This window comes from Coregonus clupeaformis, chromosome 17 (genome assembly GCF_020615455.1).
Source record: "Coregonus clupeaformis isolate EN_2021a chromosome 17, ASM2061545v1, whole genome shotgun sequence".
Classification (NCBI taxonomy): domain Eukaryota; kingdom Metazoa; phylum Chordata; class Actinopteri; order Salmoniformes; family Salmonidae; genus Coregonus; species Coregonus clupeaformis.
This window is the reverse complement of record NC_059208.1, coordinates 71,341,547-71,366,957: the sequence shown is the minus strand read 5'-3', so window position 1 is coordinate 71,366,957 and position 25,411 is coordinate 71,341,547. Positions and strand designations below refer to the sequence as shown.

Genomic DNA, 25,411 nt, shown 5'->3' with positions numbered 1-25,411 from the left:
GATTCGATTATGCTGAGCCGCGGGCCACCTGGCATAGGCCCGACACGTCATCGGGTAAAAGCGTGACTCCCTTCACAAACCAAACAGTAATCTGCTTTGCTCGGTCATTTTGTCAAGAAGGCAGCATGATGCATCGCCCAGAAACATACAACATCTCTTTTCCATCAAATAAATGTTTGAATTTTCTAACTAGTTTTCAATGGGAAGGCAGATAAAGCGTTTTTATCAAACGCAATCCCGTTTGCATGGGAAAACACAAATGTAATTACTACAGGTGCTTTATTGCGTCTCTTTTGTTTTGAACCGGACACCTGGCTCACGCCCGGGAGGCAGCCCTGTTCCAAATCGAATGCAATCCATTTTCAGCAGAGGCAAAATAGACCAACGCGGGCGCCATGCGGGATTAAGCGAACCCTATCATTTTGACGCTGCTAAACCCCTCCCACCGGAATGGGCTGGGCAAGACACTGCAGTAACAACACTGATTGCAGCTTTGTTCTGGCCTTCTTTACTCATATGACATGATATACATATATACACATATCGGTTTACAGAGAAACTGAACGTCACCTCGAAAAGTGTCTAAAAAGATTTCGAGTCAGTGGTAAGTTATGTCTGATTTATGATTTGGAATGCCAGATGCATGTCTCTATGTGATTGTGTTATTGAATTGGACAATTTACCGGAATGAAATGCGCTGAAACTCAGCATAAAAACAGAAATTGCATGTTACCATGCTTCATTGCAATGATAATCTATGTCAAGCATGTCCAGTCATGGAAATTAGTTTTGCACGTTATGATCATGCAATATGATATGATGAACTGCTCCATGTCAGCTGATTCCTCCAAACATGGCAGGCGACTGACTCTACTTTCTTCATAGAGAGACGTTATCTTATCTGTCTTTTTACGATATAATTTCTAAAACAAAATTATTTCTCTCTGAAATCCTCCATTACTGTCATACTCCCTTTACTGTCAAAACATGAAATGCTACTCTGTGACATTGTTATTTATACAATTCTAAAAAGATAATGAGCTCATTTGATCCACTGAAAACATTAACAAATGTGATATTCACAGGGATTATTGCAGAACGTAAAGTAGCCTATAGGCCTATACTTGAAATGACTCTCAACCATGCAGATTGTGGTTCAATGAATTGTAATAAGGAGGCTAACTGAGTGTTATTATGGGCTTATTGTAAAGGTGATGCAGCTTTCTGGAAGGGGTGTGAACCTGACTAGACTGTTATCAATACTCAAAGCAACAATTTGATCAATTTGATGTAGGCTTACAGTATAGGCTATTGGATTTATCCACGAAAATGAAGTGATCATGAAACGTTTTCTTGATGACCATGAAATGAACAAGAAATGCTAATTTAATGCCACATTGTTACCTATAATGTTGGCAGGCAAATTGGATTTAGTTGCAATGGACTTGCCACAAGCATTTCAGTTTCAATCAACAATATTACATTTACATTTTAGTCATTTAGCAGACGCTCTTATCCAGAGCGACTTACAGGAGCAATTAGGGTTAAGTGCCTTGCTTAAGGGCACAGCGACAGATTTTTCACCTAGTCGGCTCGGGGATTAGAACCAGCGACCTTTCGGTTACTGGCACAACGCTCTTACCCACTAAGCTACCTGCCGCCCCGATTCAAATGTATTGTTGCAGCCTTGTGTATTGATATATAAATCCAAATGAATGCATTATTAGTCTTTTTATCTCGTTACAGTATGAAAGCAGAATTAAAATATGGAGTATACCCCATAAACATTTATTTTATTGGTAATAGAAGAAGACGCGTTCTGTTTATTGTATTAGGTGCATTGTGTAAATGAGTGCAAAAACAAAAGGAGATTCAAACTGTTTTAAAATTGAGCATCACTACCAGTTTATTGAAGTGTGTTTGATTTCCACAGCAAGTGTCTTTGGATGGAAGAAGGGAGTCATTGTCTGCAACAATTGAATTATGTTTTTAGGACCTACTTTGTGATGTACCATACAGATGTACTGTCTATTACAACGACCGACTATCATACCATAAACCTTTTTTGTTATGAGACACAGTTCAGCGTTCAAAAACAGTTGCTTCTTGTTATAGGTCTGTGATGCTACAGTGCCGCTGTGTTCAAAGCAAGCCCTGGCCCCCTCTAGTCAATGAGCCTAGTGAATGACATGACATACTGTACCATTCAGCTCTATAGGTACCTATAAGAGTTCTCTACCAGCTGCTGTCCTTATCAATCTCATGTCAGTGAAATGTACAACACGGACAACATGGACAAAGAACAGTGTTTCTTGCTTGCATGTGTGTATAGCTCACTGCTTTGCTATACTACAGTGAAATTCTAGTTTGTGACTGCATCTGTGAAGACTGAATCCTACATTAACTGGACTTTTGTTTCCCCAAGCCTGCTGCTGAAGGACAGAAGGTACAATAATATAGATATGTGTTTTTGTCATGGTCTGTTCAGTGACTGGAATGGAGTCTAATGTACAGATTGGAATTGTAGTCCCTTCTCTAACCTAACCATCAAATAATGTTTTATGCTGTAGTTTCAGTTTTGTGACTGACAGAATTGCATGGATGGACACAAGGTGTCCTTCCTCTATATCCAATTATGTTAGAGCAGTGATCACTTTTTGTAGGGCAGGCCAGGAAGAATGCCTCTTCAAAGTATTTGAGTGTAGTGCTTGTTCTGCCCTTTAAGTACCCAGCCATATAAACAAAATATGACCTGAGTGTTTTTTATTTTTTGTGAAAAACTCCACTGAAAGTGTATGCTCAATAGTCAAACTGTATCTTCGAAAGGCTAGCATTTTTGTAAGCACACTAATTAATTGACATGAAAATACCAGTGGAATTCCGGATAATCCAAACGCCTTTACATTGTGGCACTCAGTTTTATCTATGAAATATTCAGACAGCACTCAGAGAGAAGGTCCTATCCATGGCTGCTCTGGGCCCATCACTGCTCCTAGTTCTGAGACATTATCTCCATTGTCATGAGTAAAAAGCGTTTACTGATAATGAGCCACATCGTACAGTGTCCTCTCTCATTTGAAACAATATCCCTCTGCCTGCAAGTGTATTCTGTCGAAGCTATTTATATGCTAGCTTCCAGTAACCCACCTCTTAACACACACACACACACACACACACTCTTATTTTTGTCCGTCCCAGCATGTACCCATTCGGAGGGGTCTCAGCACGCATCCAGAGGGACAGACTACACGCTGAAGGAATGGGAACCAACGAGCGGGCGCTGAAGTTCCTCAACCAGGACTACGAGGCCTTGAAGCAGGAGTGCCTGGAGAGCGGCTGTCTCTTCGAGGACCCCTGCTTCCCCACCGAGCCAACATCCCTGGGCTTCAAAGAGCTGGCCCCCCACTCATCCAAAACCCAGGGCGTGGAGTGGATGAGGCCCACAGTAAGAGACTGATAGGAGTTACACTGGCTTCAACTACAATATTGTAGTTGAAGCCATACAAGAGATACACATGCAAATCCCTTGGTTGTATCAACCCAAGTAAGGATTTGTCCCTAAACTCATAAATGGTATTGCAAAAAAGAGCGAGTGTAAGCTGTTCTAGTAGTATCATAATAGCTTTTGCTCCAGCCTCTGAATCAAACCCTTGTTCCTGTGTGGTTAGACTGCAGGATTTGTATGTGCTACTTGCAGACACAGGGCACCCTAGATACATTTTGTGCCTGAGCTGAGAATTAAATTGTTATTTTGGCATGGAGGGGCACGATGAATGGCATGTAATGAGAAAAAAACAGATGCTCTTTTCAGCAGAGGGTTAGGGCTTTTAGAGTTAGCATTTCACCAAACCTGAAAAGGTGCTGTAAAAGATTAATCTATCATTCTGACATCTGTGCACTTACCGACAATTCCTCCCACCCCATGCAAAGATAAAACACTCAAACAACAAATTTGACACCCTTCCTTGATTTTATATATACACAAATGGTTGTTGATACATTGCTGTGTTAACAATGTTCTACCTAGCCTGGGTGCCAGTCTATTTCTGCTTTCAAATAGTTGTTTTGTATTGGTCTTGGAACATTTATTTTATTCTTTACTACAGCAAAATGTTATTGTTTGGTGGACAAAAAACGAATGTAACTCAATCCCTCTTTCACGCAGCATGTGATGACACTGTCATTCTGTAGCAGAGGTAATGACAGCACTGTTGTTAGTTTAACGGTAATGTGGATGTGGGTGGTCGGGAGAGCTATGCTCACTTCAGTCAGCGTCCCTTGCCGGAGAGTGGTGAACAAACAGTCTAGAGGCCTACATGCCAGACATAGCTCCTCCAACAGCTGCTGCTTGTGTTTACTAACTAACAGCACGAGCTGCTAAATTATTTGAACATATTAAGGCTGAGAGGGCAGCCCTACTCTCTCACACTAGCGGCAGCTGTTTACTCTTCAAATGATGCTTTGATGTCATTGAGAGAGTAACAATCTACTTTTGACACCTTTTTTGAAAGTTTGACTAAAGATACTTTCTGTGTCAGTGCAAAATGGACATGGGTTGAAGTTGCAAAATCATAAGTAGGGGTACTGTAGCTACACAAGCTTTTGCACCAGATTTAAAAACATCAGCCACATTTTCATTCATGATATTTGTCTCGATGTGTACATATTTGTATGTATTTATTTGATTGTTTCTGGTTTTACTTCATTTTCAATAGGAGCTTTCAGATAACCCTGAGTTCATTTTGGGCGGAGCCACAAGGACTGATATCTGTCAAGGAGCACTCGGTGAGTATCAATGTGTTTAGGTGTCAATGTGCTGTAATAGTTTGACACTAAAAGGGGGTTTAATGGCCTTACAAAGATTGTTATATACAGTACCAGTCAAAAGTTTGGACACACCTACTCAAGGGTTTTTCTTTATTTTTACTATTTTCTACATTGTAGAATAATAGTGAAGACATCAACTATGAAATAACACATACAGTGCCTTGCAAAAGTATTCATCCCCCTTTTTTTATTTTTTAGGTATTTTACCCCCTTTTCCTCCCCAATTTCATGGTATCCAATTGGTAGTTACAGTCTTTGTCCCATCGCTGCAACCCCCATACGGACACGGGAGAGGCGAAGGTCGAGAGTCGTGCGTCCTCCGAAACACAACCCAACCGAGCCGCACTGCTTCTTGACACAGTGCCCGCTTAACCCGGAAGCCAGCCGCACCAATGTGTCGGAGGAAACACCGTACACCTGGCGACCGAGCCAGCGTGCACTGCGCCCGGCCTGCCACAGGGGTCGCTAGAGCGTGATGGGACAAGGACATCCCTGCCGGCCAAACCCTCCCCTACCCTGGACGACACTGGGCCAATTGTGCACCGCCCCATGGGTCTCCCGGTCGCAACAGAGCCTGGACTCGAACCAGGATCTTTGTTGTCCTTAAGCCATTTTGCCACAACTTTGGAAGTATGCTTGGGGTCATTGTCCATTTGGAAGACCCATTTGCGACCAAGCTTTAACTTCCTTACTGATGTCTTGAGATGTTGCTTCAATATATCCACATAATTTTCCTTCCTCATGATGCCATCTATTTTGTGAAGTGCACCAGTCCCTCCTGCAGCAAAGCACCCCCACAGCATGATCCTGCCACCCCTGTGCTTCACGGTTGGGATGGTGTTCTTCGGCTTGCAAGCGACCCCCTTTTTCCTCCAAACATAACAATGGTCATTATGGCCAAACAGTTTTATTTTTGTTTCATCAAACCGGAGGAAATTTCTCCAAAAAGTACAATCTTTGTCCCCATTTGCAGTTGCAAACCGTAGTCTGGCTTTTATATGGCAGTTTTGGAGCAGTGGCTTCTTCCTTGCTGAGCGGCCTTTCAGGTTATGTCGATATAGGACTCGTTTTACTGTGGATGTAGATACTGTGATGTCACGAGAGGCTGTGTCCTGGAGGGACGTTACATCCCCCTGAGGTGGCTGCAAACCCAGACAGCTATGGCTCCATCTGCTGGTATGGTCAGGAACTCCACCCCTCTATGGCCAATCTTCCCACGCAGCTGAAACAAATGAGGAGCTGATTAGCTGAAGGTGGGGGAAGGGAAGAGACACAGTCTCCAACCTGGGCTCTCTGGAGGACAAGAGTGCTGCACGTCCACTTCCAGGAGGAATATAAGGATTTGGAGATACTTACCTTTGGGAAATACTCACCTGTGGATATATGCACCTGTGGAAATACGTGAGAGACATTTGGAAGGACTTTTTGCTGGGTTGGCCACTAGCTGCAACGTGGACTACAGTAAGGCTGGGGAAAAGTTATCTGAGCGAGTGAGAATTATGATTTTGGATGTGGAAGAGACATCCCTGAACTGTTAACCCTTAAAGAGCCACAAGAGAACAGAATTTTGTTATATTTTCGTTAATTTCCCAAGACCTATAATAAAATCCTTGTTTTGTTTGAACCTTGTCTCCTTGCACTACTTGAGCAATCCCGCTGAAAGCCGTGTAGCCTCTCGTGACGTCACAGATGGTGGAGAAAACGGGCACGCTCAAGCGTTAATAGTGCATGTCAGAGGAGGATACCGAAGGTTTGATCACCCAGTTTTCCAAGTTGGCCGTAGGCTCCCCGCCGACGGAAATGGAGGACATATTGAAAGCCCTTGTTGCTGGCCAGCAAGCCCAGATGCAAGCAAACGTGGCTCTCTTGGAGGAGCAAAAGAAAGCCAACCTTCTGAAGGCAGAGGAATTGCAGTTGCAGAGACAGAGGGTTGTCCAAAATACCCGCCCAATAAAGGCAAGTGACTTTATATCTAAGATGGGAGCTACCGATGACATTGAGGCATACCTGCATGCATTTGAGGCCACGGCCACTAGGGAAGCCTGGCCCAAGCAACAGTGGGTTGGTCTGTTAGCCCCCCTTTCTAACCGGGGAATCGCTGAATGCTGTCCGGGACCTGGGCCCTGACCAGGTTACTGACTATGATGCCCTGAAGTCTGAGATCCTCAGCAGATATGGACTCACAAAGTTTGGTATGGCCCAGCGCTTTCACAGCTGGACCTTCCAACCAGACCAACCTCCTCGGGCGCAGATGCATGAACTTGTCCGAATCGCAAGGAAATGGCTGGATCCGCAGAGGAATACAGCAGCGGCGGTGGTGGAGGCCGTTGTGGTGGATCGTTACCACGCGCCCTGCCTTATGAGGCAAAACGGTTCATCAGTCAACAGGCCTTGACCACGGCTGATCTGACCGTGGAAGCTGTGGAAAAGTACCAGGCCACAGCGGAGATGCTGAATGCTTCCCGAAAAGACCCCAGGAGTGCGGCCCCACCACAAATGGGAAGAACCCGTCCAAAGGACCCCAAGGTCTCGAACCCAGCCACGTCAGGACTTATCCCGGCTCCAGGGGGAGCCAGAAACCAGGCGGGTCCAAGAAGAGTACACCAGGAGGGGGGAAACTCGACAGTGTTACCGGTGTGGGGGAGATGGGACATATCTCCTGGCAGTGTGGGAAACCAGCCGATGAACCTATGCCCACTGCGGAGTCCTCCAGCTCAGCACCCACACACCGTTTTGCCTCGCTCTTGGGAGTCGTAGATGGCGGCCCAGATCGACCCCCCCACCTGCCCGGTAACTGTGAATCACCATGATGTGGAGGCCTTACTGGATTCTGGTAGCCGGGCCACCCTGGTGCGTAAGGATTTGGTGGGCCCAACGTGTCTGACCCCGGGGAAAGTCCTCCCAGTTTCCTGTGTCCATGGGGACACCAGAGAATACCCCATTACTGAACTTACAATGACCAGCACACGGGGAACCATACACACGACGGCGGGGGTGGTTGATTCCCTCCCGTCCCTGTCCTAATTGGACGAGACTGCCCAGCCTTTTACCCACTCTGGAGAGAGTCTCAGGAGAGGATAACCCGAGTACCTCGGAAACGGAGAGGCAAGACTCATCCTGGGAAGGCTCCGTGCAATCCTCCGAGTTACTCACTCCCGCCCGGGCTCTGATAGGGATGGCAGGTGCCCAGACCGACACAGAGACGGAGCTACAGAATCTGGACAAAGAACTGTCTGGTCTGAAGGGGACCGCTGAGAGGTATCGTTTGTTAAAGCAACAGTTAGACATGAAGACAGAAGAGTTAGATATCCTCCAGGCTAAACTCCAACAGAGCTCCTTCCCTAAGCAACAGGAGGAGCTGGAGAGGCTGCGCAGGACCATCGAGGAGTGTGAGGAGACCCTGCGCAGTAGTAAGGAGGTCCAGAAGAAGGCAGAGGAGAAGTACAAGGTGTTGGAGAACAAGATGAAGAATGCGGAGGCAGAGAGAGAGAAGGAACTGAAAGCTGCTCAACAGAAGCTAAACTCTGCTAAAACCAAGGCTGATGCGTTCAGTAAGAAACTCAAGGAGAGACAACAGGAGGCTGAGTCCCTGGTCCTAGAGTTGGAGGAGTGGAAGAGAGAGCAGTCTGGCAAGCACCACGGCAATGCGGACGCCCTCTCCCGGCGTGATGCCTTCTTCGCTGCCTTTACCCCGACGAGGACGTCGGTCCCGAGGAGGGGGATGTGTGATGTCACGAGAGGCTGTGTCCTGGAGGGACGTTACATCCCCCTGAGGTGGCTGCAAACCCAGACAGCTATGGCTCCATCTGCTGGTATGGTCAGGAACTCCACCCCTCTATGGCCAATCTTCCCACGCAGCTGAAACAAATGAGGAGCTGATTAGCTGAAGGTGGGGGAAGGGAAGAGACACAGTCTCCAAGCTGGGCTCTCTGGAGGACAAGAGTGCTGCACGTCCACTTCCATGAGGAATATAAGGATTTGGAGATACTTACCTTTGGGAAATACTCACCTGTGGATATATGCACCTGTGGAAATACGTGAGAGACATTTGGAAGGACTTTTTGCTGGGTTGGCCACTAGCTGCAACGTGGACTACAGTAAGGCTGGGGAAAAGTTATCTGAGCGAGTGAGAATTATGATTTTGGATGTGGAAGAGACATCCCTGAACTGTTAACCCTTAAAGAGCCACAAGAGAACAGAATTTTGTTATATTTTCGTTAATTTCCCAAGACCTATAATAAAATCCTTGTTTTGTTTGAACCTTGTCTCCTTGCACTACTTGAGCAATCCCGCTGAAAGCCGTGTAGCCTCTCGTGACGTCACAATACTTTTGTACCTGTTTCTACCAGCATCTTCACAAGGTCCTTTGCTGTTGTTCTGAGATTGTTTTGCACTTTTCGCACCAAAGTACGTTCATCTCTAGGAAAAAGAACGCGTCTCCTTCCTGAGCGGTATGACGGCTGCGTGGTCCCATGGTGTTTATACTTGCGTACTATTGTTTGTACAGATGAACGTGGTACCTTCAGGCGTTTGGAAATTGTTCCAAAGGATGAACCAGACTTGTGGAGGTCTACAATCGTTTTTCTGAGGTCTTGACTGATTTCTTTTCATTTTCCCATGATGTCAAGCAAAGAGGCACTGAGTTTGAAGGTAGGCCTTGAAATACATCCACAGGTACACCTCCAATTGACTCAAATTATGTCAATTAGCCTATCAGAAGCTTCTAAAGCCATGACATCATTTTCTGGAATTTTCCAAGCTGTTTAAAGGCACAGTCAACTTAGTGTATGTAAACTTCTGACCCACTGGAATACAGTGATACAGTGAATTATAAGTGAAATAATCTGTCTGTAAACAATTGTTAGAAAAATTACTTGTGTCATGCACAAAGTAGATGTCCTAACCGACTTGCCAAAACTATAGTTTGTTAACAAGAAATGTGTGGAGTGGTTGAAAAACAAGTTTTAATGACTCCAACCTAAGTGTATGTAAACTTCCGACTTCAACTGTATATGTCCTTTGGAGTAGCTCTGTGAGTAAAAGAGGAATGACCCTGACTAGCCAGCTGACTGCTTGAGTGTGGCGGTACCCATTTATGAGTCAGGGAGATACTGGTAATGACTCACAGCAAGGCTAATAGTGGACACGCCTACAGAGAAAGCGTGCTCATGGATATTGGCTCCAGTCCCATGCAGCAATCTTTGGCGTATGTTTGCGAAACAGGGTGGAGGGAGGCGGATAACGAGGGGCGGATAACGGATCTAGCCACTGGAATGGAATTCAAGATAAAAGATTGTTCAATCAGTGAGCTATCAGTTGTGATTAGTGCCATGATCAGCTTCCTTTTTAACTAGTGAGAAAATTATTTTGTTGTGAGTAGATCACAGGAAATGGCAACAAAAAATAATGCCCAAAACTGTTCTGTTCTTGTGATCTCACAAGTCTTGTTTAAAGTTTCCTCATATCTCTAGTCTAGCTGGAAGGGAAAAGGCGGTCTGATGTGTAATTATTATACACATGACAGGATGAAGGCCCAGCCCACAAACAACTTCTCTCTTTCTGTCTTTGGCAGGAGTTGACTCTCCCTTTACGTCACAGCCTGTGGGCTCCCCCTTCTGTTTGTTTTTGGGAATTAACTTGATTGAGTTATGTAGCCTTTCAAGCATTCTATAAGGCTCATCAAACTTCAGGTTCAGCTAATCAGTGCTTGAAATGTAATAGAAAATGTGACAATGATTGACAGAATCTGATAATACTCCTCACTATAAGGTCCATACTTTTACTTTTTCACCAGCAAGCAGTGCATGGCTTAAGTTATTAACCATATCTACTTCTGAGTATACACTTATATGGTTAAGGCTGCTGTCACATGCACCCACATTAGGGCGCCGACACACTAGAATTTTATGTTCGAGAATTTCGGATGAAGCAAATGCTTTTTGAAGTTGTACTGTTGACGGACCAAAACTGACAATGATGCAGGTCATACACAATTGAATGTGTCATGCGTCTGAGTGTGGCCTTAGCCTTAGGATTTCAACCCCCAATCCGCAGTAGTGACGTTAGGGACCTTTAACATTGCATTAGCAATCCCCATAGCTCTCTCTATAGGGAAGTAGCTAATCAAAATCAAATCAAATCAAATTTTATTGGTCACATGCGCCGAATACAACAGGTGCAGACATTACAGTGAAATGCTTACTTACAGCCCTTAACCAACAGTGCTAATGCTTACTCCCCACACTAACTGAGTTGCAGTACATGACCCCTTAACAGCTGAATACATTTTAGTCATTTAGCAGACGCTCTTATCCAGAGCGACTTACAGTAGAGAGTGCATACATTTTCGTACTGGTCCCCCGTGAGAATCAAACCCACAACCCTGGAATTTCAAGCACCATGCTCTATCAACTGAGCTACACTGGACCAGAAGACTTGAGGTTGCCTGATGGTTTTAACAATGTGATGATTCATGTGTAGATCTCAGCTGTTCTTGCTGCATGCCATTTGATAGTAGTCTACTGATGGTGCATGATTTCAGTTAAAGCAAATTGGAAGCAATTTTCAAAGAGGAGTTGAGGTTTTGGAAAACAATAACACATTTTTGAAGGCTTGGCTCAGACTGGCCAAAATGCATTAGGTTGGCTATTCACTCACTACTAAATGCTGAACAAGGGTGATTTGAGCTGAGTGCTTGGAATGAGTTAAGTGTTTTTTTTTTGTTACTAACAGCAGCCTTCATTGAAAGTGGTGGGATTGAAACCGCACCAGACAATGTAAATGTTGTGTTTTAAGACATCTAGGTAATATTTGAGAAAGATGCACACATGACTAATTTAGGCTATGATGCCTTTAGATTTTGACTGTTAAGATTTCTGTATAGTTATTTTGACAGTATTTTAATAAAACATTTGGAGCTCAGCTAAACTAGCTTATATTTATTCATTTACATTTTAGTCATTTAGCAGACGCTCTTATCCAGAGCGACTTACAGGAGCAATTAGGGTTAAGTGCCTTGCTCAAGGGCACATCGACAGATTTTTCACCTAGTCGGCTCTGGGATTAGAACCAGCGACCTTTCTGTTACTGGCACTACGCTCTTAACCACTAAGCTACCTGCCGCCCTACACTTTCTATTCCCTCTCTCACACTTTCACCCCAGGTTGAAATGATTACATTTGAAAATGCCTCTATCTACCTCTTCTCCCATCTGGGCCAGGTGCTTCTATTCTGAGCCTGCTTCCGCTCGAGGTTTCCTCCTCGTATGAAGGCTTTCCAGGCCACTGTGCATCTGCTTGCTCTTTGGAGTCTAGACCAGGTTACTGTGAAGCACTTGGTGACAACCGCTCAGTGTTTATAAATACATTTGATTGATCATTTTTTACTATTTTCCCTCTGTGGCTAGGTGACTGCTGGCTCCTGGCAGCCATTGCTTCCCTCACCCTTAACGAGAAGCTGCTACACAGGGTGGTCCCTCATGGTCAAGCCTTTCAAGACAACTACGCTGGCATCTTCCACTTCCAGGTCCAATCAATCAAACAGAATAGAGGAAATGGAATAGAAAAACATTTTAATGAAAGATAATATAATGATACAGCTTCATACAGCGTGGTAGCCTACATACATAAGAAATAGTGACTTGTCATATTCAGATTGAAGTTTGATTTGATGGATTTTAAATCAACCTTTGTAGGTTGCATAAAACAGCATAAAACAATTATAGCCTTCATGTCTGACTCCAAATTCTTCACCAACAGTAATGACTGTTTTGTTTGTTCACAGTTCTGGCAGTTTGGAGAGTGGGTGGACGTTGTCATTGATGATCGACTGCCTGTCAAAGATGGCGAGCTGATGTTTGTTCACTCCGCTGAGGGTAACGAGTTCTGGAGTGCCCTGATTGAGAAGGCATATGCCAAGTATGACTTTCCTAATATTAGCTATTGTCTGTGTCAAAAGCTTTAAAAATGTTTAATGGTTCTGTAAAACAGGCTTTAATTCAGGTATACAGTGCATCCATCTTAGAATTGAATTTTCTTTTTGCAAAGTTTTATTTGTTACACCAAGTAAACAGTGGGTAATGATTGTATGTTCATAAAGCATACATGTCACAAGTCCAGTTAGCTCTGACATCTGTAATTGTATCATACATTCCTTAAGCTTTCGTCAATCTATGAAGCTATAATGATATGTTTATTATGTGCTTAGGTGTAATGTTTGTTTTATGAACATACATTTCATTTACGAATATTGTAGATGGTGAATACTGGTGCATTTTTGCATGAAGGGACATAATTATTTTCCAGGGTTGACACATTGTGACATTGTCATTCCTTTGTTTTGTGTTAGACTGAGTGGCTCCTACGAGGCCTTGTCTGGTGGCAGCACCACAGAGGGCTTTGAGGACTTCACAGGTGGCGTGGCAGAGATGTACGAGCTCCGTAAGGCGCCTAAGGATCTGTACCGGATCATTGGTAAAGCCCTGGAGAGAGGCTCCCTTCTGGGCTGCTCCATTGACGTAAGTGGCGTCCCTGTTACATGACACACAGGACAACCTGCTGTACACATATGCAGTCCTCTCAGATAGGGGTTGTTTCTGGACGGGACCTAGGTCACTGGCGCAGGTCCTATGTTCTAATCTAGGTTGACATTTTCGCCCCCATTCAGCTTTTAAATTCCCCAAAACAACGGAATCACTCGCATCATGAATCTTGGCTTATTTATTTTTTTTAAACGATCTTTCCACATAATGGAATTGTGAGCTGCAGTATTCTCAACTTTTTGCCTCTGGTGATGGTTTGAGCCAAAAGTGGTCCCCTAAAATGGACAGAAATATTGCTTTTGATATTACCCCATTGGACAGAAATGGGCACATCTTCCCATGCCCATGGGCATACAGGCAACACTCAAGCCAACATTTTAGGTCAACAATAACCTAACCTCCATACAGCCTCTTTAAAGTGGAGAGACAAATAGTCTGTTGTTGACATAGAGCAAAATCGCAATTATATTTTTGGCCAAAAATGTCATGTCCCAAGTGTGGGTAGTAATAATTGAATATGTATGATGACATCTGTTTGCATTCCTAGATCACCAGTGCCTTCGACATGGAGGCAGTGACCTTTAAGAAGCTGGTTAAAGGCCATGCCTACTCTGTCACAGGTCTGAAGCAGGTGAGTGAGTGAAAATAAGGCTTTGGATAATGAATTGTGGAAAAGTGAGGGATATGCCTCTTCCTGCGGGCCATTTCAAGCCTTAGGCCAGGGTTCTGCAATTCTGGTCCTGGAGGGCCGAAACACCTCTGTTTTTCATCCTCTCCTTCTAATCAGGGGCTAATTCAGACCTGGGACACCAGGTGAGTGCAATTAACTACCAGGTAGAAATAAAAAACAGAAGTGTTTCGGCCCTCCAGGACCGGAATTGAAGAACCCTGCCTTAGGCGATTGTGCCTGATTCATACTATAGGGCAGACCCGAACCATACTGTAATAGCGCAGATGTTTTTTTCTCCACATTGTCCTTTCCAGCATGGTTCCATGGTGGATTCTTAAGCAGGCCAGCTAAGTACAACTTAGCATAGCTTGGCTCAGCTTGACCTTAGTGTGAATCTGGAATTGGAGGAAAAGGAGTGGTGAAAACAGGAATATGTATTATAGTAGACGTAAACAAATCGCAAAATAAGAGGCACTTATTCTCCTGATCTTTCAGTATACAGGCAATATTTTGCAGAAATTACTTATTTCCAAATTAATAGTTATACGGGCATCTATGACTATCAAACAACATCTGGATTGAGAAATTCTACCGTCAAATTGGAAGTTGGCAAGTGGTTACACTTTCTAAGTAAAATCTGACCCACATTTGTGTGTGTGTGTGTGTCTGTCTGTCATCATAGGTGGATTTCCGGGGTCGCATGGAGAGGTTGATCCGTATTCGTAACCCCTGGGGTCAGGTGGAGTGGACCGGGGCTTGGAGTGATAAGTGAGTTCACATCACCATCATGCTTTTCTGGACACTGTGTGTGCAGTGCCGCCTCTGCGTAGACTACACGCTGCGCATAGGGCCCCGTGGCTCAGTCGGGTAGAATACACAACGTGCATCAGCAGTTTTTCTCTTATGTCAGTCACTGACAGTCATTCAATTAGCCCATGTCAGCTAACATTTTATAAGATTGCTAGGTAAATTAGTCAAGCCAGCTATATCTAAACCTTCATGGCTGATCTCCAGGGGGCCCCTGACCTCCAGGGGTCCCCCATTGATCTTGTTAGTCACCCAGATATCGTATGAACATGGCATAAGTCAAGGAAAAATGTATAGAATTCCAGGAAATTAGCTTTAAAACTGCAACCAAAGCTCGCTTAGGGCCCCCAAAAGGCTGCGTGTGTGTCTGTGTAAGGATTTGTGTAAGGATTTGTTTGTGTGCACGAGTACTCCAGTGGACCTCTTTCTGAATTCGCTATTCAAGTTTCAAGTTTTATTAGTCGTATGTACCGGATACACATGGCATCCAACGAAATGGTTACTTGCAGGTTCCTTCTCGACAATGCAACAACAATAAGAAATAAGAAAATATAAGAATACGAACATAAAGTAAATGACTCAGTAGAATAGAATAATCATTTTAGCATAAGTATAATACAGGAAGCCACAATTTATAGTCTAATATTTACACTTGTTTTGGGGAAGGGGGGATTGGGGGGAAAGTGTTTTAAATTGTGCAGTATTTAGCAATAATAATAAAGAGTCTGTTAGCAGCAGTTGTGATGTGTGTGTAGCATGAATGTGTGTATGTGTATATCTGTGTGGGTGGGTGTGTGCGTGAGTGAGTGCATGTGTGCTAAGGTGCGGAGAATCAGTGCAGGTGGTCGGTCAGTCCAGTTCAAGTGTTCAGCAGTCTGATGGCTTGTAGATAAAAACTGTCTCTGAGCCTGTTGGTATCAGACCTCATGCTCCGATACCGTCTGCCAGACTGTAAGGGAGTGAACAGCTCGTGGCTGGGGTGTGTGGGGTCCTGGATGATGCTGTGGGCCGTCCTCAGGGGCCATGACCAGCCTCTTGAAGCACTTCATGATGACCGGGGCGAGCCTATACGGGGCGATAGTCATTTGGGCATGTCACCTTGTTTTTCTTGAGCACTTGGACGTAATGGTCTCCTTGAAGAAGGTGTGGATTACAGCCTGTGACAGTTTGAAGATGTTAGAGAAGACGCCCACCAGCTGGTAAGCACTAGGGCTGGGATGATACCAGTATCGCAATATTTTTTTCCATGGCAAAAAATGAAAAAACGAAGCAGAACAAACTATTTGGTCCTTTAAAAACATTCTGTATGTAAAATATTGTCTGCTATAGCTTGGAAAATAAATACATGTGACTCTGGATGACAACATGATGTTTGTTTCCAACATTAGGGCTGCTTTCCTAAAGAAGGTGAATCCGCTTTGTGTTTTGTTTCCTTGCCACGATACTAATGAGTATCGTGTTACTGGTATCATCCCAGCCCTAGTCAGCATCTCATCTGGGCTGGGAGAGCGAAAGCACCTGGTCATCCAGAGCAGCGAGTTTTAAGGTTGTTGTCAGTAAGATCTTTGCATTACATTTCTATTGATCAATTACATTTACATTTACATTTTAGTCATTTAGCAGACGCTCTTATCCAGAGCGACTTACAGGAGCAATTAGGGTTAAGTGCCTTGCTCAAGGGCACATTAACGTCATTTAGCAGACGCTCTTAGCCAGAGCGACTCACAAATTGGTGCGTTCACCCTATAGCCAGTGGGATAACCACTTTACAATGGGGATTATAAACAATACACATCACTGTCTCTCTCTTTCTCTCTCTCTCTCTGTGTCTGTCTCTCTCTCTCTCTCGGATATTGCTATTAGTTCGTCTGAGTGGGATGCGATTGATCCAACAGAAAGGGAGGACATGAATTGTCACATGGAGGACGGGGAGTTCTGGTGAGTTCACATTCCGAGATATCGCCTTGTGTGTTCTCCCCCCACAACACTCAGTTGTTTGCTATGGTGTCCTGTTTGTTGGGGCTGGACCCTGTATACCACACCTGCACCCGATAATAATCTAACCCAACCCACACCTGATGGAAATGTATTACCATTTTATCAAACTTTTGACAGATTCCATCTGTCTCCCTTTCCCTGCTCTCTGTATATCCAGGATGTCCTTCCAGGAGTTCCTGCGTCAGTTTTCCCGGCTGGAGATCTGTAACTTGACAGCAGATGCTCTGAGTGATGACAGCCAGAGTTTCTGGAACACCATCAAGTTTGACGGAGGCTGGAGGAAGGGCAGCACGGCTGGAGGCTGCCGGAACCATCCAAGTGAGAGAGCACCATGACCACTACACTACACCCACTACCTTGTAGGCACATGTGTAGACCTGAGAGGATTGGATAGTTGTAAGCAATATGGTGACAATTCCACCTGGCCTAGGTGGTAGGGGCTAGAGGTTGATTTTGGAGTCAGGGATACATTTCAACTTCATCAGCCACTGACTGCATATCTGTTGTTTATCACATGAGTTGCATATATTGTTAATGGATTGCATATGTTACAACATACAAACATCCTAGTGAGACCAATTTGTAAGTCGCTCTGGATAAGAGCGTCTGCTAAATGACAAATGTTAATGTAAATGTAATTTACCATAACATATTTTATAAGGAATATACTGTTACGCTTTCAAGTACCTAGTTATGACATTAGGGGGTGCTGTAGGATCATAGACAGTATCAGATAAAGGAGAGAAGTGAACAAGTACTGTAGCTCTGGGGCCATATGTATCGGAGGGACCTGATCTAAGATATTTGCCTGTTTGTTTCTTTACCTTTACAATTCTTCACTTGGCAAAGTCACCATACAGACCATATCAACGGCGAAGGTTGGCTAATCTTAAAACGTTTTGTAGGCAATGTCCATGGCTCGGACCTGCATTGCAATTTAGGCTACCGAAATGTGAATGCAATGTGTAGGTTAGTATTCCTATGTTGAAGCCTTTTTGTGAAAAACTGGATACATGTTTTTTTTATAACTATGCTGATTTATAGGGTTACTATAGGCCTATGCCATTTAATAAACAATCTTCAATAGATAGGATGCACATCCATGCTCTCCTGATGAATTGGAGTTCATGACAACGGAACATCAAACACCATAAATACACAACCACATTAAAAGCTTAGGAGCAGGTTTTCATTGGCCAGTGAGTGGTCAAGCCCTCGTTACACCTACAACAAATTAATGAAAAGCGTGCCTCTTTACACCACCGCCAGCTGTTGTGCCCATAATTCCCACTGTCAAAACGACAAAAATATTTCTGACACACCCACAGTGCTGCGTGAGTGTGCTAAGATTTCCGTTTGCGTTTGGTTTGTTAAAATAGAGCCCTGAGTTGAATTAGAATTGACCACAGGCATTTTCACTTGCTATGTTCAAAAGGAGGTAGAACCCAAAATATGCATTATCATGACCTCTGCCTTCTGTCTTTGTTAGACACCTTTTGGATCAACCCCCAGTATAAGATTACCCTGCTGGAGGAGGACGACGACCCTGAGGATGAAGAGGAGGCCTGCAGCTTCTTGGTGGCTCTCATGCAAAAGGATAGGCGCCGCTACCGACGCCAGGGCCAGGACATGCACACCATCGGCTTTGCCATCTACGAGGTGAGGGGTCAAAGATGACAAGGTGACATGCCAGTAGCAGAGGAGGAAATTAAGCCATAATAAAAGTTGATGAAGGGTAGAATAAAGCAAAGAGACATTTAGCCAAGTAGAGGTAGATTCTGTGTATAATGTCTGTTTATTTGATGTGAGACCCAGTGACCAAAGAATCAACGATAGACCAAAACAAAATGTCCCTAAAACTGACCTTGTCCTTTCTATTTTCCTTCTTTGTCATCTATCGTTACAGATTCCAGAAGAGGTATGTAACGGTTTCACGCACCCACACAAACACACACGCACACAAACAGACTAGCCCTATCTACCCCCTGTCCCTCTTCTCTCAGTTTAAGGGTTGTCAAAGTGTTCACTTGAAGAAAGACTTCTTCTTGAAGCACTCGTCCTGTGCACGTTCGGAGACCTTTATCAACCTGAGGGAGGTGAGCGCACGGCTGCGCCTGCCGCCCGGGGAGTACCTGGTGGTACCCTCCACCTTCGAACCTGGGAAGGAGGCTGACTTTGTCCTCAGAGTCTTCACTGAGAAGCAGTCGGAGACACAGTGAGTACAGTACAGTAGTACTTCAGGGATGTGCAACTTAAATGGAGAAATACAGTTCTGTTCACTTCAGCAGCAAAATTGTCAATCCTAAATCATTTCTAGTCTGGTTTTCTCAATACACCTCAATCAGTTGTTGGTAATTATGTACAGATGTCAAATCTTAATTTGACCTATTTCGTCGCAGGAGGAAATTATCCTGCAGTAGGAGGATTTGAATGTTTGAAGAAATATTTAGAATCGCAGCCAGGGGGCAGCTAGAATCGGCATTTGTATACAATGCAGTATCGTACCTACATAGTAGGCCTACTGCAGGTCCACTGGGCACCAGTTCAACTGGTTTTAAGATGTCCTTTTTCTCGATAATATATACTGTAGATCTAAAAAATCATAAGCTGTCATGCACCATTGCTTAGGTAAGGTAGCCTACGCAATGGCGCATGAAAGCCTATGATTTTTTTATGATCATGGGGGGTCATATAATTTCATATTTATTTTGTATTCACCTGTGGGCTGCCACTCAAAAAGAAAAATACATTTTAAAAAAGGTACATATATACAAAGCATTGATCATTATGATCATATTACAGAGTTAAAAAATTATAATACATTTAATATGTAAAGGAAAATAAACAAAAATAAGTGCGCCTCGATCCCCAACCTCCCATCCCCCCCAACCCCACCTATCCAACATGTCTCTATCCAACCACCCACCCACAATATCTATTTTATGTTATTAAGCTATATAAAATGACAGTTGTTGATGTGTATGGCTGCATTTCAGATACATTTTTGTACATTTGAATGTTGGAGTAATAGGACCTAGGCCTAGCGTTTGACTGCCCCCGCATGGAGAGAAAAATATAACTTTTCAGGGAATCACATTTGAATTTCCTGATGCAGCAGGAAAATTCTCAGCGACAAAAGAGTGATCAAGTTAAGATTCGACATCTGTATACCACTGTAGCTTTTAGACATTGGCACAATTTGGTAAATAATTGGAATAAGAGTCTGTGTGGCTATCGTATTGTATTGTATGGCTATTACTGAATGTAAAAAGCCGCTTTGGTATATTCTAAACATTGCATGTAAACATTTATGGAAATTATTTGAAATATTTGCCATGTCATTTCAGAGAACTGGATGATGACGTGGTGGCAAACTTTGAAGATGAGGTAAAAAAGCTTAGATGTTCAGGTGTCAACTACCTTGCAATAAGTACTTACACCAAGAACTTGACTCAGGGGTGTGAATACTTATACAATTGAGACATTCCATTTTTTATTACGGGAAAAATAATAATGTATTTTTCTTTAAGTTTGAAAGTGTGGAGTAGGTTGTGTAGATCTGTTTAAAAAACATATATATTTTTAAGTTACTGCAACACGTCAGAACTTTGCAAGGGATTAAATACTTTCATAAGGCACTGTTATTTCGCTTGTTGACCATGTATGAACATGGATGGACAACCGAGTCTTGATATCTTCACAGGAGGACATCTCAGAGAGTGACATTGACGACTCATTCAGGGCCATGTTCGCTCAGTTATCTGGGGAGGTGAGTTTCAAGTTTGGTTTTGGTGGCATGGTTCCGAAACGCATTTGAGTGCAAAGCTAATGTGTTTTATGTTTAAGAACATGGAGACATTTGAGTGCAAAACCATTATCTGCTTTATGTTTTAGGACATGGAGATCTCTGTCCGTGAGCTCAGGACCATTCTCAATAGGGTGGTGACCAAACGTAAGTACTGTTCATTCAATGCTCTTCAGGTCCAGGGCGTTTAATGACTCATCATCCAGTCAATGCAATTTCTGAAATGTGGTCTGTTATCCTATATTCATGTAAGAGGGGCAGACACCATTGAGGTTTTTAAATCACTTTTAAAACCCCACCTTTTTAGCCGGGCCTTTAATAAGTGATTGTTTTACACATCTTCTGTGATCTTGTTCTTTTATTTATCCTCTTTACTGCTTTCACTTTTTTCATTTATTGTTTTAATGTAAAGTGTGTTGTGATTTTAAATTTGATTTGATTCCCAGACAGGGACCTAAAGACTGATGGGTTCAGCATGGAGTCCTGTAGAGGCATGGTCAGCCTAATAGACGTATCCTTCCTCAGCTAGTCACTTTAACACTCCCTACCCTTCGTTTCAATACATGCTCAACTTTATTTGGGCAAAGCATATATTACAGCAGTATTAATGAAAAATACTATACAGAATACTATGCACACACAACAAAACCAATTGCATGATCACAAAAAAGTATAATTACTTTGATATGTGACACTAACTGACAAATGTTTCACTCAATTTCCAATTGCTATCATGACACCTTGACTCACCTGGCACGCAGAAAGATGGCAGCGCTCGCCTTGGTATAGTTGAATTTCAGATTCTGTGGAATAAGATCAGAAAGTGGCTGGTGAGTTGAAATATGCTGATAATTATATGACAATATTTCACTTCTGTAATAGTAAAATTGACAATGGCATGCAAGAATGCAAAGCAGACGCCCATAGCTCAAATCTCTTATTTTCCCAGGGAATCTTCCGCCAGTTTGATCTGGACAAGTCCGGATGTATGAGCTCCTATGAGATGCGTCTGGCCTTGGAGTCTGCTGGTGATTACTCTATCTTCGCACTACTGGATTGGTGGTGTTCAGTAGACACTAAATATTTTTAAATAGAGTAAAACAGAGATGTACTAGCTACCTGAACTTGAAAATAATGTGTAGGTTTTGCTACAGTGTACCTACTGAACACAATCCAGGGGCTTCAATGAAACAGCTAATGACTATAACTTATGTACTATAACTCTACATTACTTATGCACTATAACACATTATGAATTGCAGAGTTGATGTTGTCAATGACATTATAGTTAATTCAGGACTGTTGATATCACAGGAGGTTGGTGGCACCTGAATTGGGAAGGACAGGCTTGTGGTAATGACTGGAGCTGAATAAGTTGATGCCATTCCATTCACTCTGTTCCTGCCATTATTATGAGCTGTCCTCCCCTCAGCAGCCTCCACTGATTGATATCAATGGATAACACTGCTTTCATCTTTACAGTTAGACTACAGTAGCCTGGTCCCAGATCTGTTTGTGCTATCATGTCAGCTCCTTGTCACTTATTGCCATTGCATTACTATTAGTTGACATGATAGCACAACCAGATCTGGGACCAGGCTTAGACTACAGTATGTGATGTCGAAAAAACACTCTGGTTTTCGTGTGTTACATGCTTTATGATCTTCACAGGATTTAAACTGAACAACAGGCTGAACCAGGTGCTTGTGGCCAGATATGCTGAAAACGAGGTCATCGACTTTGACAACTTTGTCTGCTGTCTGGTCAAGCTAGAAGCCATGTTCAGTATGTATTTTTTGCCTTTGACTACACAACCTGGTCCAGAAACAACATTTAGCCTTGAAGAAATTAGATATATGTAAGCTCCCCTATGCCTGATTGGAATGGTTAGTGGAGCCATTATTATTTTGCATACATATCTGATTCTTTTAAATCTGCAAAGGGGGGTGAAGGCTAGGCCTGGGATTGTTTCTGGACTTATTTTGTGAATGAATTCACATGATCATTTCATAACTAGGACCAGGAGAAATTCTTGACTTCTGTCTTGTACTGGTAATTCTGTCCTCCAGCACCAAGACATTGATGTAGTGCCCTCTGAAGCTTACAATCATTCATCACGTCTTCATACCTTAATAATTTCCATTAATATTCTACTTATCACACATTAAAAGGATACTTCGGGATTTTGGCAATGAGCATGCTAGCAGATACCCATAGACTTTGTCTTTGTGCTAACGCTAGGTTAGCATTGGCTCGCGAAACTACCTCTACCTTCCTTCATACTGGACACAGAGACATAAAAATAGTATCCACAAGTTCATCCAACTCTGGGGAAGTAGATAAATGGCCTCATTGCCAAAATGCCAAAGTATCCCTTTAAGCTTCAATGCATGTGAATTGTCCATGCACTCTTCTTTAACTGGGTAATTTATATTACTTCTGCTACCCAACATAACAAAAATTGGTTCAACAATGGTTATGTTTCTTTTGTAAACAGCAAGCAGGGAAATACTTTCAGAGATGTTTCATCTAACAGTCTTGTTCAGTGTGTCCAAACTCCAGATTTCCACTTTAAAGTTGTTAATAATTAGACCCTAATGTGAGATTGAACTGGTGAGTCTGTGGGGGATGTGCCTGTAGTGCCTTGCATCGAATTACAGGTTAAAAATGTCATTGGTCAGATGGTCAAGAAATGTTCATGGCCTTAATTATAGTGTTAAAGTACAAATAGACAAATATATATTTCCCCTTATTTTCACAGAGGCCTTCCAGGAGTTGGATAGAGAAGGCACTGGAACTGCTGAAATGAATATCACAGAGGTGAGACCATTTGAATTTCCATGATATGTCTTTTAATCACTGATTCACTATGGAAAACGTAACCTTATCCACTCTGTCTTTTTCTCTCACAGTGGCTGTATATGACCATGTGTGGTTGAAGTGTATGGTGATCTTGTCTGCTGTAGAAGAGGACACATACACACCCATAGTAGAGGACACCCATAGCTTCAAAGTGCCTCCAAAGCATCTCAATGCACCCAACTAAGGCTTGCATCATCTCAAACAACCCCAAAGAAACTACTACTCCCTAGTTTTTATCACCACTTCAAATACCTCACTGCCTCTGCTCAATAACTTGGGAATTGCATTTAAGCTGGTCAATTACACGTGATATGAGATGCTCTACTAATGGAGTCACTGCATGTAAATCACTGCACGCATTATACAATTGCAAAGCTTTCAGGGCATACCGTTGTACAAAGAATGCCTGCATTTTTTACGTTCCATTCCAAACGTCTTAGGGTTTCCTCTCTTTTGTTTAACCATTGAATTCAGATGCTAGTCTGTGATAAGAGATGACATCGTACTCTGTGACATTCTTATGTATTTTTTGCTACCTTTCGCAGGATCTCTCATTTTATGTAGAGCTATAGGCTGCTAATGAACTGCAAATTGTACCGATGCCTTAGTCTTTAGGATACCTCAGTACAGTAACCTACATCAGTTAAAGATAGAAATATAAAAAAGTTCATAACACTCATCTTTTTCTCAAGATGCCAATTTTAGTTGAAAAATTGGTGAGGGTACTTTCAACTCTTTTAAACACTAAATGTAGGAAAGGGACTCCTCAAAATGTGACAAGGTAAAAAGTAACTTTGAGGTGTGAGGTGCTCTGAAGCGGGATATGTTTGTGTTCTGTGATTGGTGTAGGTTATTTCCAATGCTGAACTGCACATTTAATGATGCAAATAATGTCACTGAATAAAAACTGACTGAACTTTTGAGCTACTCGTTTTCTAAAGATGATAAAGAACATGGTTAACCTACAACCTTACATTTTGGGTTATGATGACACATGACTGTTACTAAGCATGAGACATTTAATGACTCTTCCAGAATAAATGGGTAATTGAAATGACCATTGAACATGGATGTAGCAGATTTCTCAAGATGAAACAGAAACATATATTTGGATACATTTATTGTTCAAGACCTCGGTTACAAATTACCATACTGTGAGAATAGTGACATTAACAAGAAAAACTGTCCTCTTCCGGGGCAGGTCTATGGGTCGGAGTCAATGCTGTTCTACTCTTTGATCTTTGCGTCCTTGCTCTCGATCAGTCCAAGAAGAAAGGCATCTGCTTCCAGTAGTGTTGTGTCGGTGTTCCCACCTAGGAAGCGAGATGTGAGCTCGAGGTCCTCAAGACGCAGACGTACTCTGCTCCCCCTCTGGTACCTCTCTCCATCCACTGTCGGTCGTTTACATACACAATGGAACTTGGCACCAAAGTCAATGTATAAATCGTCTTTGATTATGTGAAAGATCTTCCCGATTACCATTTTGTCCTTTGCTGGTCCCATCTGCATGAGAGGAGAATTTCGTAGCAATGACGCAAATGATTTTTCATTTCTTGTTGACCCAAGTCTGACAGCAGTTCCCGTCTGATCTTGCCTCTGCTGAAGGTCTGTGTGTTGTTCATATGCTGCAGCGAAGCCACTTTTCGCCTTGTCGGCTGCTGGTTTCTGCGTTTCTTCCACCGCTTTTCCTTCCGATGTCTCCCCGCTATCTGTGCTGTATAACGACTTGCGAATATCTATTGCTCGTTTTGGAAACACACATGTGCCAGTCCTCAGACATGACACAACCTTGTTCAAAGCTGCCATGTTGGTGTGTCTGCCGCAAAGGATGATGGGTGTTTTATTTGTGTTACATTTAAAGAAAAAATGAAGGAATACCACAATAGTCCAATCCGTACTGTAT

At 43.0% G+C, this 25,411-nt stretch overlaps 2 protein-coding genes across 3 annotated transcripts; one reads left to right on the top strand and one right to left on the bottom strand.

The window, feature by feature from the left end:
* The first annotated feature begins 31 nt into the window (after positions 1-31).
* LOC121572326 (calpain-1 catalytic subunit) lies at positions 32-24,428 on the top strand. 2 transcript variants are annotated; one of them, XM_045226499.1, is made up of 23 exons: positions 36-604; positions 2,426-2,446; positions 3,199-3,445; positions 4,716-4,785; positions 12,233-12,351; positions 12,610-12,743; positions 13,174-13,342; positions 13,914-13,997; positions 14,719-14,804; positions 16,707-16,781; positions 16,999-17,159; positions 18,331-18,500; positions 18,748-18,759; positions 18,845-19,056; positions 20,189-20,228; positions 20,545-20,610; positions 20,736-20,793; positions 21,093-21,157; positions 21,408-21,476; positions 21,596-21,674; positions 22,318-22,431; positions 23,408-23,466; positions 23,559-24,428. In XM_045226499.1, the coding sequence occupies exons 3-23, from the start codon at positions 3,200-3,202 to the stop codon at positions 23,583-23,585; spliced, it is 2,115 nt and encodes a 704-aa protein (XP_045082434.1). In that variant the 5' UTR covers positions 36-604; positions 2,426-2,446; position 3,199; the 3' UTR covers positions 23,586-24,428. The 2 variants fall into 2 exon arrangements, with proteins under 2 accessions (XP_045082435.1, XP_045082434.1); XM_045226500.1 differs by lacking the exon at positions 2,426-2,446 and having other exon boundaries at positions 32-604.
* Positions 24,429-24,611: 183 nt separating this feature from the next.
* LOC121572328 (28S ribosomal protein S28, mitochondrial) lies at positions 24,612-25,404 on the bottom strand. The gene has a single exon (XM_041884393.2). The coding sequence runs from the start codon at positions 25,312-25,314 to the stop codon at positions 24,736-24,738; it is 579 nt and encodes a 192-aa protein (XP_041740327.2). The 5' UTR covers positions 25,315-25,404; the 3' UTR covers positions 24,612-24,735.
* Positions 25,405-25,411: the final 7 nt, after the last annotated feature.

Excerpts from the sequence above, each read along its gene's own strand:
- LOC121572326 (XM_045226500.1), top strand. The coding sequence starts at position 3,200 with ATGTACCCATTCGGAGGGGTCTCAGCACGCATCCAGAGGGACAGACTA. Across the intron at positions 20,229-20,544 it reads TGGCAAACTTTGAAGATGAG|GAGGACATCTCAGAGAGTGA; the intron begins GTAAAAAAGCTT and ends ATATCTTCACAG. Across the intron at positions 23,467-23,558 it reads CTGAAATGAATATCACAGAG|TGGCTGTATATGACCATGTG; the intron begins GTGAGACCATTT and ends TTTCTCTCACAG.
- LOC121572328 (XM_041884393.2), bottom strand. The coding sequence starts at position 25,314 with ATGGCAGCTTTGAACAAGGTTGTGTCATGTCTGAGGACTGGCACATGT.